General features: G+C 37.1%; 1 protein-coding gene across 3 annotated transcripts in view; it reads left to right on the forward strand.

The window, feature by feature from the left end:
• Positions 1 to 15165, forward strand: part of LOC126236747 (peroxisome biogenesis factor 1) — a 404197-nt gene that overhangs the window by 140389 nt on the left and 248643 nt on the right. For all 3 annotated transcript variants that reach the window (XR_007544978.1, XM_049946282.1, XM_049946283.1), the window contains 2 exons: positions 2895 to 3057; positions 10627 to 10798. Coding sequence is in view for 2 of the 3 variants with exons in the window: in XM_049946282.1 (XP_049802239.1) it covers positions 2895 to 3057; positions 10627 to 10798 (335 nt within the window). In the remaining variant the exon portion in view is untranslated. The remainder of the gene's footprint in view (positions 1 to 2894; positions 3058 to 10626; positions 10799 to 15165) is intronic.

Here is a 15165-nt window from a genome sequence, read left to right on the forward strand (position 1 = left end):
GGATGAAACAAGTTTGTTCTCAAGTGAGACATAAAGCACGTACTATTGACATTTGTGCTGCTGTGAATATATTTTCATTGCAGTATTGATACAAGGGGTAAGAAATCAAATGAAATGCAATTATTAAACAACGGAAACTCCAGGATGGATGTAACAATATTATGAAAAGGAAAGTTGCTACTCACTGTATTGTGGAGATGCTGTGTTGCAGATAGGCACAACAAAAAGACTGTCACAAATAAAGCTTTAGGCCAGTAAGCACTTCATCAAAAATAGACCACACACACACACACACACACACACACACACACACACACACACACACACACACACACAGACTGCAGTCCCAGGCAACTGAAGCCACACTCCAAATTGTGGCTCGAGAGAGAAGGGGGGGGGGGGGGGGAGACAGAGATAAAGAGGGAGAGGGGTGGCAGGAGAGTGTATCATGTATTTTTGATGTTGGCCTTACTGGCCGAAAACTTTATTTGTGACAGGCTTTTTGTTGTACCTATCTGTGACTCAGCATCTCTGCTATATGGTGAGAATGTAATTATTGTATACTGAGCCACAGACGACCGCAGGTCCCTTATACCAAAATATTCAGAAAATTCCATGAACAGCCTTTGTCATTGTGTCATTGTGTTACACCCTGAAAATACGGCAAATGTTCTCTTTTATTTACATTAATTTAGATTTTTTTCTTTTATCTGCATGTACATACTGTGGGTGGCAAGTACTCTTGAAGTAACACTTCTGGTACAGTTATCTAATTCAACCAAACATTTCCCTGTAGAGAGCATAGTCAGCAATTGGCCACCACAAGTGTATGTCTCTGGCAGCGATTGATTTGATGCAAGAGTTTTTTTCACAAGCGCAAAGTGATTGACGTGAAAACTTGTTATTAAATGAGGTGGTGCCATGGTTAGCAAATTGGACTTCCATTTTGGAGAGGGAGAGAGTTCAAATATCTACCCAGATGTCATAGTTTAATGTTTCCCTGTATCAGGGAAAGCAGATTTGCCAAGGCAAGGTTACATGTTTGAGCTCTGACATGTAAATATGTGAAAGGTGAGGATGTGAAATTGAAACTATGTTGAATACCACAGTGATTCACTAGGCATTGTCCTATTTTATGTTGTATGCTATTACATTCTACAGTTTTTGAACTGATATGCCTAGTCAATTATAAGGGGATCTACAGTTTAATGTGGACTCCAAGCCATGGTGTCACTCGACATTTTTCACATTAACAAACTGTTGTGAAAGATAGAAGGAACAATAACCAACAGAAGAAATCCTAGAACTGACTGGAAATTGAAATCTGGTCCCTTGGATCTGTAATTGACTGTTGCCTACTGAGCCACGAGGCTACACTGTATATCATGAATTAGTGTTAAATACGGTGACAAAAAAGGAGACTTATTTGAAACACTGAGGCTGAGAGAGGGAAAACTTTCTAATTCAACATGATTTCACTGAAAGAATACAACACACTGATCCTTTATAAATATTTGAAACTGCAAAAGTACCATATGTAGTTAGAAAAAGAGAAGTTATTTGTAAACACAACTGCAGAAAAGACATGCTCTTGAAAATTAAACCACAACTTTGAGCCATTCAGATTAAATTGAGTCACAAGAACTTCAGTTACCAAGTCAATCAATGGGGTTTTTGCATTCACTGTAGGGACCGTATAAATGTTGACTTTTCCCTATATATTAACAGAAATTGGTTCGACCTTTTTAATGATGATGTAATAGGTTTTTGCACTCACTAGGATTTAGATTTCCAGCTCAAAAATTAAGAGTATTCATGAAGACATGCTGCTTACAGATTTCCGTAATTCGTTATTTAAATGTGACAATAATCAAATATTTAGTGGAATGTTCAAAATAAGGCATTTATATGAATAATGGAATAACTATTTATCATTCATTCACTAGATAAACACTAATAAAAAAAACTAAATTTGACATATTCCCTTATTAATGAAAGTTACCACTAGTCTTATTACATAAAAATTGTTGTTTATGCACAATAAAACCTGGTTAATGCCAAGCTACTGTTATCATTAATCAGCTATTGTTTAAAAGCATTAGCATTTTACTATTAATTTCACGTGTACCTGTAATAGCTTGTAAATGTATGGTACAAGATGAGTAAGACACCTCTTAAAGTTTTTTTTAAAAGAAAGACGGCAACTAATCATGACATGAACTCATGAAGTATGGAAACTTTGTTCAGTAAGTATCACAGTACATCATAGAACATGGCACATGTTGTAAATGCAACTGCAGGGGTTTTGAAAACATGTCCTCTTTCTAGTACGTTACCTCCTGCAATGCAATTTTATTAGTCAACAAAAGTGTGAATTTTTATGTGGATCACACACTACTGCATCCCAGTTAGGAATGTTCATTTTGTTATAGCTACTGCAAAATTTTACTGTAGGTTGCTGGCTTTGCTTGAAGACGTTTGTAATGTTCTATATTGATGTACTATACAAATGCCAGTTACTGCTGTTGAGGATAAATTGAGAGCTTGACTTTTGATGGCGACATAAGAATGCCTTAACAACCTATCCCAAGGTATTTGTGAAACAGCTTGTCATTTCTTTTGTGTCCAGATTGTTTTTTTTCTCTCTTACATGTTCCAGATTATTGTATGATGTAGATAATTTAATTCACTGTTTTACTATTGTGCCATTGTAATAGTGGAACAAGAAGGAAGAATAAGAAAAATTAGTAAGTTGTGAGAGAAAATATGGGCTATAAGGGAAAGAAATAATTTTAAAAAATACAAATAAATAATCTGCTAAATATTATGAAATCAATTTGTTTTCCTGTATTGCCAAAATTAAGTTTCTTTTAAAATGCCTTTGACTGTTTCAGAGTTGCTGAAATGTTCTGCATTACGTTATTGGACTTTCAGAAATACAATTATGTTGCTGTGATTGCTACAGCTTTGGAACTGGGAAAACTTAACCCTGCCATTTCTGAGCCTGAGGGAAGACATATATTTAAAACAATTCTGGAAATTCCTGAGCTGAACAAGGTTGTTTTTATTTTTTAATATCTTATATACTTACTGGCTTTTTGGAAAGGGAAATAGGCTATGTAATGTATTGTCAATGATGGGGAGTGACTCCAATAAGTAGAGTATACAAAATGAACTCTGTAACCAAAGAAACATTGAAACTTCTTGGCAGATTAAAACTGCGTGCTGGACTGAGACTCGAACTCGGGACCTTTGCCTTCCGCAGGCAAGTGCTCTACTGTATGAGCTACTCAAGCACGACTCACACCATGTGAGGACGAGGTGTGAGTTATGCTTTGGTAGCTCAGATGGTAGAGCAAACCCTGTGAGGACACTATGCTGAAGTAAGTTATGGGTCATTTATGAAGGGCAAGAAAGTAAGATCTAGGTGACTGTAATGAGATTTCTTATAGCTGTGAAAGGCTGTGCCAGAGTAAACAGATCAAGAAACAGAATAAAATGGAAGAAACATCTCAACAGAATGAACTGGCAGAGGACTACCTTACAGTCAGAAATTATAGTCCAGTAGACCAAAGAAGTGTCTGAAGACAAAGGAAGAGATGGGCACTGTGGCAAGCAGGGGCCCAACACTTGAAGTGTGGAAGAGCAACAAATTGCACAGCAGTTCAATCTAACAAAATATATATTATTTGTCAGTGATTCTTCTGGAGCATTTATAAGAATTTCCCGTAGAGAAAATTAACAAAGTCGAGAACAGCTGGCATCAATGAAACAAAATCACAGATAGAAACATTAGCGATAGTGAAACATTGAGTTAGCTCCAGTGGTGTGCTTATATAGCATAATTGTTAAGGCAACTGCTGGGCTGAAATATAAATATGCATTAATCACACCATATTTGATACACTGTAGCTTCAGCATTTATGGCCAGTTTTAGATGATAACATTTCATGTCATTGCATCTTGATTGATTTCATTCCCACTGATCCATTCATTTCATTTCAGGAAAATAATTAAATTGGTTAATATGGATGTTGTATCATGGAATGAAACTTGGATGTGGACAGACACGGGTTGTAAGAGAACTGGAAAAAAAAAGTTGATGGGATTGATTTTAAAAGTGTAATGCAAAATATGAGAGAGAAGTTGGTAGAGACAGCAGTGCCCATTCTTACATTTAATAGTCCAGTTTTTCCAATAACATATTAAGTCTTGCTCTACACTCATTGAGACTGAAAAGATTTGTGAGACATTCTGATTTGTGACCATTGCACCACCTACCACTCATAGATATTCATCGGAACTAGGTTTAAGGGCATCTTATGTCTGGCTCAGTGGTTACTCAGATGTGTTCATTAGGAATTTAGTCAGGTAAACATAGGAGATCGCATAAACATCCTCATATCTTTGTAGTGTTCCTCAAACCTTCATTACTCATCTCTGGGGCAGATGGCTGGTGCATTGCCTTGCTGTAAATACAGGAAGTGTGCAGGTTAGCATAGTGAAGTAAGTGGATGGACATGGGTTGCATTGAGCAGAGGAAGTAAGCTCTGCCCACCAACCCCCAGAATATGGCCTGTCAAGGTGTGAGGGGGGTTGGGGGTCAAGCTGCACTTACGTCACATGGTGCTGGGACTACACTTCCGCTCACATATCAATTTATGCTCAAAGCAGCACTCTATCTGCCACTGTATCAGCTGTCTGTGTGCTGCGTGCCTACAAAAGTAAAAACTGAAACAGGTGTAACAAAAGCTAACAATTGAAATTGAAGTTGATAGTTTCAGGTTGAGTAATGGAGCTTGTTACCACTAGTTCTGTATCAGTTCTCTTAGGCAATTTGGGATTAAAAAGAGCCAATAATAAAACTTACATCGTGACAATAAAAAGAATGGTTACAATTTTGAACTTCATATTCTTCATCTTTGCAAGATTCATTATTACTGGTGCTGCTGTTCGATTCAACAGCATTAATAATGACTTCGTCTGTTGGTCCTGTGCACTTCATTGTTGGTCTCATGGGCTAAGAGAGAAAGTGGAACAGCTCCTTTTCTTTCTTTTTTCCCCTTTTTGCGGCCCTGCTCACAACATTCTGTGACACCGTATCAGTGGTGGATACATAAGGGAGGCATGCAGGGCGTGCATGCCTCCCACTTGCAGAGCCGCCTGCATTGCCACCCGCACCGCCCCCGCAAGTCAGCTTGCATGCTATTTGTTAATTTCTTTTGTCAGTCGACTTGACTGAATAAAGTTATCCAGTAGTTGTACTTGCCTGTGTAGCATGCACGTTTTGCTGAAGAAAATATTTATTATTTAAAATTCAACATACTTTTGCCCTCACAACTACTGAAACATGACTGTAATGATCTGGCACATAAATTGAATCAGTGCTTAACTGAACTACTGTTCTTTGAAGAAGAATCACTCTTTGTGATTAAAAAGAAACTAATGGGAGAGATTCTTCAATACAAGCAAACAAGCATAAACGCCCTTAATGATCATGATTCTGTTATGCAAGCGTTGTCTGTTTGTACTAGATCTGGCTATCCTACTTCGCACATGCTGTATAAAATATTTTCTTGTTTACCTTCATCTATTGCTACAATAGAAAGAAGTTTTTCAATGTTGCAGAGTACAAAGACATGGCTGAGGTTGACAGTGAAGGAAGACTGACTTAATGGCTTAGCTCTGTTGAACACTTACCCTGACATTGATGTACTATTGACGATGTAATTAACTGATTTGCCAGGAAGAATAGGCACATAGAATTCATCATTTAAGGAAGAGAACCACAATTGTAACATTTTGATATCATAAGATGACATTGTCTTGTATATGTGTATAATCACTTTAAATAAAACTTTCTTAATCTTTGCATGTGACTTGATTATTTTTTATTATGGCAAAAGTAAAGGTAGCTCAAGATATCTTTAGCGCTCCTCCTTGAAGTTTTTCTGTATCCGTCACTGCTATATATGCTCAATGCCTTAAAGTACTACCACTTGCCTCTCTCCAAGGAGTGGAAAGTGTGCCTGGTGCTGCCCATGATGGACAAGAAACCACTCTGTCAATTACCAATAGAGGTATTAATTCGTGAGACACCAGAACATGACACAACAACCACTTTGTAAATTTCTGGGTTACATCACTGGGCTTGGCAGTGGCCAGTCACAAAACATAAGTAGGCTGAAGCTGACCAACTTCTGCAAATTCAAAACCAGGAAACTCTCATTCTTCTCTCTGTGAACATACCACTGCCTGCAAAGTATTCTGTTGGTGAGTGGAATGCACCCCCTCACATGGTATATTATGTCCTCACACCTTCCCAATGACGTGTAACAATGTTTACCACAGTTCATCGCCTAAGGCAACCTTTTTTCATGCTTTAAGCAACGAATCATGATGTTCCTGTGTATGCGCTACTCTCTGTGCCTTATGTAGTGTTGTGAGTGGCGTAACAAGTGGTGTGGTGGCTTTCTTATACCAAAATCTGGTGAGGGTTGTTGCTGTCCAGCACTGAATTGACAAGTGTGTTACAAGACTGTGGCCCATCGTCCCACGACTACTATCTATTATATTCAGTGATAATATCCGTCACATTATGGACCACAACAGTTAACTTGGGTAGTGGCTGTTCTCTCGGGTCGACAAACTCACTTCATCCCTTTGACCCACTGGTGTGTAAAAAGCCCATTGTTTGTGTTAGCTGGAAGAATGAGTATTCTGTACATCAGGATCTCATTACCAGGCAGTGATCAAATACACTGAAGTCACTTTTCTTGCCAATTCTACACTTAAAAATTGTGCCAACGGCCAGAACCAAGTCTTACATTGTACCAGTCACATAATTTGTCAAGCTATTTCATTATCCTGGGTGACAGGAATGCTCTCTCCACAACAAATTAGCTACATGTAATGCAATTGCTCATGAGTATTTACATAACTCAAAATAAGACCTTATGGACTGCTTTAAATGCCATTGGCTTAACCAGAAGACTAAGCATATAAAGAAAATGCCTCCACGTTATTCATCAAGAAACATACTTGCCTGTTTTCACAAGTACCCCTAACTTGCTTTGGAAATCACTATTTGTAGCATTATTATTATTTATAATGTGGAATTATAGAAAACATACACACTGTTTATAGATTAATGTTAAAATTTGACAACCAGATTGCAACACTCAGTATCAATTTTTATGAATCTTTCAGATCACCTTTAAAAGCATGGAATGGGCAATTTTCCATGTGTCTTACTCTTTGCTCCTCCACACCACAGTCACACACTGAACCCCATTTCATCAATATCCCATTTGAATGCAGTTAAGTATCAACCATTTATAACTGGCAAGCTCAAACCCAGCAACATTGTTCATTAGATGGGCATTTTGGGATGGTGTTCATTTAAACTTTTCTTCCACTTCCCCATCAGCGACTTGAAGATCAACCCTAGGTGGCTTGTGTAACTTAAGGTGTTCATCTGGTGGATTCTGGAAAGTGGTATTTATAACTGACTTCTTGTGCAACTCTTTCTTCTTAAGAGTTTTACCTTGACAGCTTTTATTCTGGATATTTTGTGTACTTTGATGTTATGAATGTACAGGGACCCAAAATTGTAAGCCAGATTCCATATGTGGAAAGAAAAAGGGCATATAAGGTAATGTGAATTATGATATTCACTGTCTCATTTATTTTAGCTCTTCATATATCTACTGTGGAGATAGATGGCTAAACACTGACTCATACTGCTATTAGCAGCATCAATACCTGTGCTTGCAAATGCCCTTGATTCACAATTTGTTGTCTCCTTCAAAAGCTCTTGATTCACAATTTGTTGTCTCCTTCTGGGAGGCTACATGGCATACATATACTAGCATATCGAAGTTTGGTAGTAATTTCTAAAACACACATAAAGAAAAATCACTAGCTCTCAAGTGGAAGTTAAACTTCTGCCTATGTTCCCAGAAACACACTCTTTTATATTAATGGACTGTAGCCTCAACAGAAATGGTGACTTCTGGAAGGGAGAGGATTATTTTTGTTAACAGTACATACAATATTTTGCCTGTCTCCTTTGTGAGTGATTTATACAGCAGCTGCTGTAGTAGGGTAACAGTAGGGTCCTCATACCTGCCATCTATTACATCCTAGACCAGTAGATGTTCTGAGCCCATAGCACAGCTTTTCTGTTGATTCTTTCATGGTTGTGTCTTTTAATAATATGATTCTGAAATGGAGCTTTCTGTCCCAAGGGATGTATTTCAGCCCTTCTGTGAGTCATTTCAGTTATTACTCTCTCAGTATGCTTTCAGAAATACTGTGCAGTGGACTATAATTGCAATATAGTTTCCACTTCACCATCAATCTCCACCTGGTTGACAGAGGAGTTTCACAAAACAAACAGCTGGAGTACAAGCTCGGTAAACAAAAAGAACTTACATTAAGACAGTGTCCATATGTCTGTGCCCCACAGCATTCAAAATGTTCATCTTACTTGTAATGTGCCCTAGCCAAAATCTTTGGTTCAGTTCAGAAGTCATGCAATGAGATCTGCTTTGTAGGATGACCAACTGCATGTTTTGCAGACGAGTTCTGACTCAATGAAGTCCAGCTGGTCTACTTAATTGTGAGAATACATCTCTCAGACACTTTAAATGTACCCACGCTTGAAATTTCCACAGCTAGCATGAGTTCAATAGCAAAATTTTACTTTTCTCACAGACTTACAATAACAACACTTTTATTGGAGCTAACAGTTTGGAGGTTGGAGTGGATTAACAAACAGATTTTTAAATTTTCTTTTGGAGTATCGGTGTGTGCCTGTTAAACATCGAAGTTTTGCTTTTAATTTGAGAATGAGTGTCCTGATTTCACATTTTCAGTTGAGTTTTCTGGGCTTTGTTCTTGATACAAATTTTACTTGGCTGTTGAATGTGATAAACATGAAAGCCACACCCTTGAAGGACTTAATATGTTAAAATATATTAGGCACAGAGATTGCAAGGAGACAGAGCTAGTCTGATTTGTGTTTTAAAGAGGCTGTATAAAATCACAGGTTGATCATGATTGCAATATGTATGAGTCTGCTGGGATGTTTTGCCAGAAATTTTTGATGCAGTCCACCATGTGGCATAAGGCAGGCCACAAATACCTGCAGAACTATCACTTAACAACAGGTAGCAATTCCTCATGATGGAATGAGCATATGAAATTTGATCTGTACATGCTTATTTACATATCATACAGTTGCTCAGCCATACTTGAAACTGCTCACAAATTTTTCATTAAAAATCCATTAGGGTTTTTGGGAATTCTGCTCAGAGCTGGACTTGAGTACTGTCTTTTAGGCATGGATGTTCCAACTTAAGAGTTCCAGAACTACTTTGATTCGATGACACTAAAACAATAAAGCACTCACTTTTTACCGTTTGAGGTAAATGTAACATTTTAACATTGAGTATCTTGATGGATCTAAAAGAGACCTACTTTGGTTGCAGAATTTACCACATACAACAGAGCATTTTATCTCCTACAGTCACTGCATTAGATAAACTTTAGTGTAGAAAAGAACTTTCCCATCTGATTTGATTCTCTCTGTGTCCCATAAGGCATTCAAGAGATAAAGCCAGAGAAGGAAATTATCCACACCATTCAGGACCCTCCACTCATGCTGTAGCACTCTGGTCAGTCACGTGACATGGCAACTGACAAGGCTGATCGATGTACACACTGTAAAAACTTTCAAAGGCCTCCTATTATTGTTCATATCATTACTGAAACAAGGACAGACCATTTTGCACTTCACAAAATATCAAAATGTAGCATCCTATGGCTACAATATCAGTGGGTCACAGTTAGAATCAGACATTCCTTACAAATACCTGGATATAAAAATCTGTAGGATTATAAAATGGAATGATTGCATGGGTCCAGTTGTAGGTAAAGCAAGTGGTAGACTTTGGTTCATTGGTAAGATAGTCCGAAAATGCAGCGAGTCTACAAAGGATATTGTTTATATAACACTTTGGTGATGCAATTCAGAACTAATGTGTGAGATACTTACCAGATAGGACTATCAGGAACTACCAAACATATTCATAAAAGGGCAGCACATATGGTCACAGTTGTATGTAATCCACAAGATAGCATCACAGAAAAGATGAGATACCACATGTGAATGGAATGGGGACGGTCCTTAATACATGGTACAATGGGAAGTAACATATGCCACATACTTCACAATGGCTTGCAGAGTGTAAATGTGTATGTAGGACAAGAATGTACATTTTGTGGCACCATTTGTCCAGCCATTGTGGAACTCCTTCCCTTCACTCTGACTTCAGAAAGTAATGGCATAATTACATATGAACTAACACATGACTTTCCGCTCTTAAGAGATGAATCAGTTTTTTGTATTTGTGACACACACACACACACACACACAAAAGAGGGGGTTGGAAGGAGAGATGCCATTTCCAACATTGCCATTTTCATATTCTTGAGGAACGGGGACAATCATTATGTTTCATCTGATATGAGTATTTGTGTGGGAAAAACAATTTTTTAAATTATGAATTGCATATTTTAGCTAATGCCTCATCATTAAAGCTCTAACATTTGTATTTACAGGATGCAAGACTTGAAATATTAAGGAACTTGTTACAGGGAAGCTTCAGGGATATCCCGAGTTTGATAACATTAGATGATTTGAAACATTTTTCCCAGAAGACTGAGGGCTATGTATTGCAAGATTTAATAGATTTAGCTGAGAAAACTTTATTTGAGTGCTGGAAACGAGTTGGTAAGTTTTATCAGTTGATAATTAAGATCAAAAACAAATGCTGTGTGTCACTTGTATACAGGTTTATGAAGTCGAACTTCTAAATGATTAACATGTTAAGCCAAATTAAAAACCATATTTATCAGCAACGAAAACAATTCTTTATCTTAAAGAAAGTGTCATAAATTAATAACAAGTATTTTAACAGAAAAAAACCCTGAAAATATAGGAGCTGCAGTAATATATCACTCACTACATTAAACCATTCATGTATGATGTTTGAGAACGTATTTTTCATTGGAGTACAATTGTTTTTTTTTTTTTTTTTTTTTACATATGAATGATTATTTATGAAATTTGAAGAAATATATGTGTACTAAGGACTCATAACACCAGTTTCATTGTTTATGGTACACTATCACTTGTTTTTCATTTGTCAAAATACTCACACATGGCTCAGTCTGTTTAGGGTATATCATGATATACTTGTCCACATGATAGGTAATTTTACATACATTACATTCAAAACAGGTTTCTCCACAATGTCTTCAACCATAATAAACTTTTCACCTTCCAAAATGGAGTTGTTTTCCTCTAAGCTGGTATTATTTTTTCTGGAAGATGCCCCCAGCTTTTTTGGCTTGAAACCTTAATGGATTTTCTGCTGTGCTTGGTCCTCCCTCACAATTGTAGACTAGGAGAGTCACTTTCTTCATGACTTGCTGTGCCACATTGAGCCAGAATGTTGTCGAGATCATCCTCTTGGCTGTTGGGTACAGTATGTGGTAAATTATACTTGCATCTAGCTTTATCTCCAGAAGAGAGAAATATATCTCCTTATATCGCCTGAAATATTCTCATAAGTGGATATGAGATGAGATGCTGATCGGGTATGCCAACTCCACTGATCCCTTGGATGTAATCTATAAAATCCTTGGAAATGAAACAACAGACAACTGACTGATCAGAGAGTAATTACTACATACAGCATTATCAAAAAATTCATGGAACATATATGGAAGCACCTTAAGACAGAAAAATAGTTAACGTCCAATGCTCCTCCTTAATTATTTTTCTTCTTAATTCTTCAAATACTTTACGAGTCTGCGGTTTTGTCAGTATGTCAGCAAGTTGACTTGAACTTTCCACATATTTCATTTTTGTGGTTGTTCCAATATGTTGTTGAGTGAACTTTTGTGGAATGTCTATATTTTTCTTGCCTCTTGTTATTTTTCCTTCGTAGGTATTCTTCAACATATATGTGGCAGTTTGTCAGTACACAGCTCTGGCAGTTGGATTGTCAGTACATAATCTGTTGGTTCATTCAGACTTGAAATTCCAAATTATTGTCCAAGGCATTGTATCCAGCATTCATCGTTGATTGAAGAGATGGCAATTAGATACTCTGCTTCAGTGGTTGAAGTTACCATAGAATGGGGTGAAGTGGGACAGATTTTCATCTTTTTAGTAAATTTACCTATGGTACCAATTTTGTTTCCAAACCTTCTGAAACTTTAAATATTTAATCTTCTAACAACATTTTGCATTATGTTTGTGTTCATATTTTTTAAATATGTTAGATAGAGGGACTGTTTAAGTGCTGAAATGTGTGTCCTAGACATTTATTTGTGTTCAAAATACCCCTCAAGTTCACTATGGTGATGAAACAAGACAGGGAAATAACACAAATGAGTATGGTAAGCAGAAATTCTTTTTATTATGTGCTACCGTATAAAAAAGTTTTGTAGAGATAACCTTTTATTTTAAATTCAGGAACTTTTTCTGAAAATAAGACTATTTTAATGCACTATAACATGATAATAATGGTCTTACAAATCTATATGCAGCTTTGCTATACTGTTCATCGCTAATTTTCACTCATCGGACTTTTGCGATGTCAACAATCTTGGACAGTGTTTGGAAGAGAAATCTTCCTCTTCTGATGTCTTGATACAAATCAATTTTCCAAACAATATCAGTGTAGAGAACATCTTGAATGTCATTCACTTGAGGGAAATGGAACATTGTCACTGGTTTCCCTACCTTTTTCCTTAGAAATTTTATTTCAATTGTCTTATCCTTTGGTACGCCAGTGATTTCTCCGTGGTAGAATTTTGTTCGGTGGTCTTGCTCTGTGATGAATTTCGCCACAATGAAGTCTCTGGGTTGTTCTCTTGTTGACAGTGCAAATTTAGGTTTCACTTCCCTACTTCTGTTCTTACCTCTAGGAACTTGAGTATCTTGTTGGGAACAAATGGACAACTGGTGCTTGCAGACACAACTATGGTTGGCAGAAGTTGTGGAAACATTAGTGACAAAATCTTCAGGAGAAATGCTCTTACCTGGATGAACATTTAATTTTCTACCTCTGTTTTTTGCGGAATCACTAGATATGGCTATGACAAACTTTTCAGTGAGAACATCTATCCAAACTTTCTCAGATTTGGAATGCTGAACTCTCCTTGGAATCATCTGCAGCACTTTTTCAGAATCTAATGGTATTTTACCACATGCTCTAAAGCCAGAGATTATGATCCTCTGCATATTACCAACCTTCTCCAGTGCTTGCTTCAGTTTTTTGGGAAACTGGACTTTAAGCAGACAGCCCTTGTACAGTTTCTTCCAGTTCAGCAAAACAGCTCTCCATGCTGCTTTAATTGGTCTGAATACTGCAATAGCCAAGGGTTATGTTAGATGTGTAGAATTTGGAGGCAGCATTATAAAGGCAATGTTATGATCATGACACAATCTTATCACTTCCTGAGAGAGATGACTTGGAAGATTGTCCCCTATGACAGCTTTTCTTCCATCAAACCTTCTCAGATATGGCAGACCTATTTTGACAAACCATTCTTCAACTAATGGCATGTGAAACCAACGAGATTTGCTTACTGCCTAACGTGAGCCTTCAAAACCATCTTCTGTCCAAGTTGGGTAGAGACTTGTGCCCAAGGTCTTGTACACAATAAAAGGGAGGAGCACTTCTCCATTAGCAGAAACAGTTAACATCACACTGGTTGACTCTTTGCTATGGTCAATAACTCTTTCTGGATGTCAAAATCCTCTTCTTACAATGACCCTGGAAGATCCAGGACCATCTGTGAAATTTGTTTCATCATAGTTTAGAATCCTTTCTGGAGGAATGTCTTTCAAATAAGCTTCCAAGTTTTTGAAATATCCAGTAAGGCAATCTTCATTAACAGCAGCTCTTGATCTTTTCACATTTTCTGAAAGACGAAATGTGATGTTAGGATATCAACAAAAAAGATTCTGAATCCAATCTCTCCCAGGTCTATTGTCTTTGAATTTTTTCACATGATATCCAAGTCGTTCAAGAAAAGTTTTTACTGTGTTCTTAACATCATCACTTTGACAAGAAAACCCCCACTCTGCACAGGTTAAAATTCCTGCCAGTATTAAATTTTCATGCTCCTCACTTAAAACTTGTTGACCTCCATGTTTCTTCTTAAATTTTTCATATGCCAGCATAGTTTTTAGAACTCTATATTCCTCAGCTATGATCCTTAAGCTTCTGCTACTTCTCCTGTTCTCTGCAATAGCATTTTGCATCGCATAAAAGAGTCCATCACTCCCTGCAGCTTTTTTATAGTTTCGCACCGTGTCCCACTTCACCCATGAAAAGACAATTATTTAAAACAATTATTCTCATGAGTACATTAATGACAATAACATCACAATGATTTGTATACAACATAACCTCAATACTATTTCTGAGCCTATAGGTTAAGCTGAGCATTACATTAATAATCTTCTGAGCACTGGAACAGGTTTGTAAGGATATTTTATAATTTAACCTTTTTGACATGACAGAAAAAAACAATCTGTGAAGCACTTACCAGCTAAATAAGCTTCAGACACTATGTATCTGTTTTGTTAAACTTTGATGAACAAAATTAAGTAAAGAGATCACTTTCAGAGAGAGCCACTCGATGTCAGCACCAACAAAATACCAAAGATAATATAACGTCCCACTTTACCCCGCATGTTCCACTACACACCATTCTGTGGCGCCACAAGACATTGCTATTGAGCATACCAGGCAATGGATCCATCCCACGTGATAAGAACTCCATTGCTGGAGCATGAAGTTGAAATATCGTCTCCATAATCAGAATCGGCAAAGGCAAGCCGTGTTGAGTCTCCATCAAAGAATATACCAATCTTCATAGTACCTTTTAGGTACTGAAAAATGTTTCACCATTTTCCAGTGACTAATCATTGGTTTATTACTAAATCTGCTTAAGTAATTAGCAGAAAAACTGATACCTGAATGAGATATTGTTGTAAAAGGCACTGTAGACTCTCAATAGCTTTTCTATGGGCTTCAGTCCTCTCTAGTGACACATTATTGACAAGATTTTCTTTAT

Source organism: Schistocerca nitens, chromosome 2 (assembly GCF_023898315.1).
Source record: "Schistocerca nitens isolate TAMUIC-IGC-003100 chromosome 2, iqSchNite1.1, whole genome shotgun sequence".
Lineage (NCBI taxonomy): Eukaryota > Metazoa > Arthropoda > Insecta > Orthoptera > Acrididae > Schistocerca > Schistocerca nitens.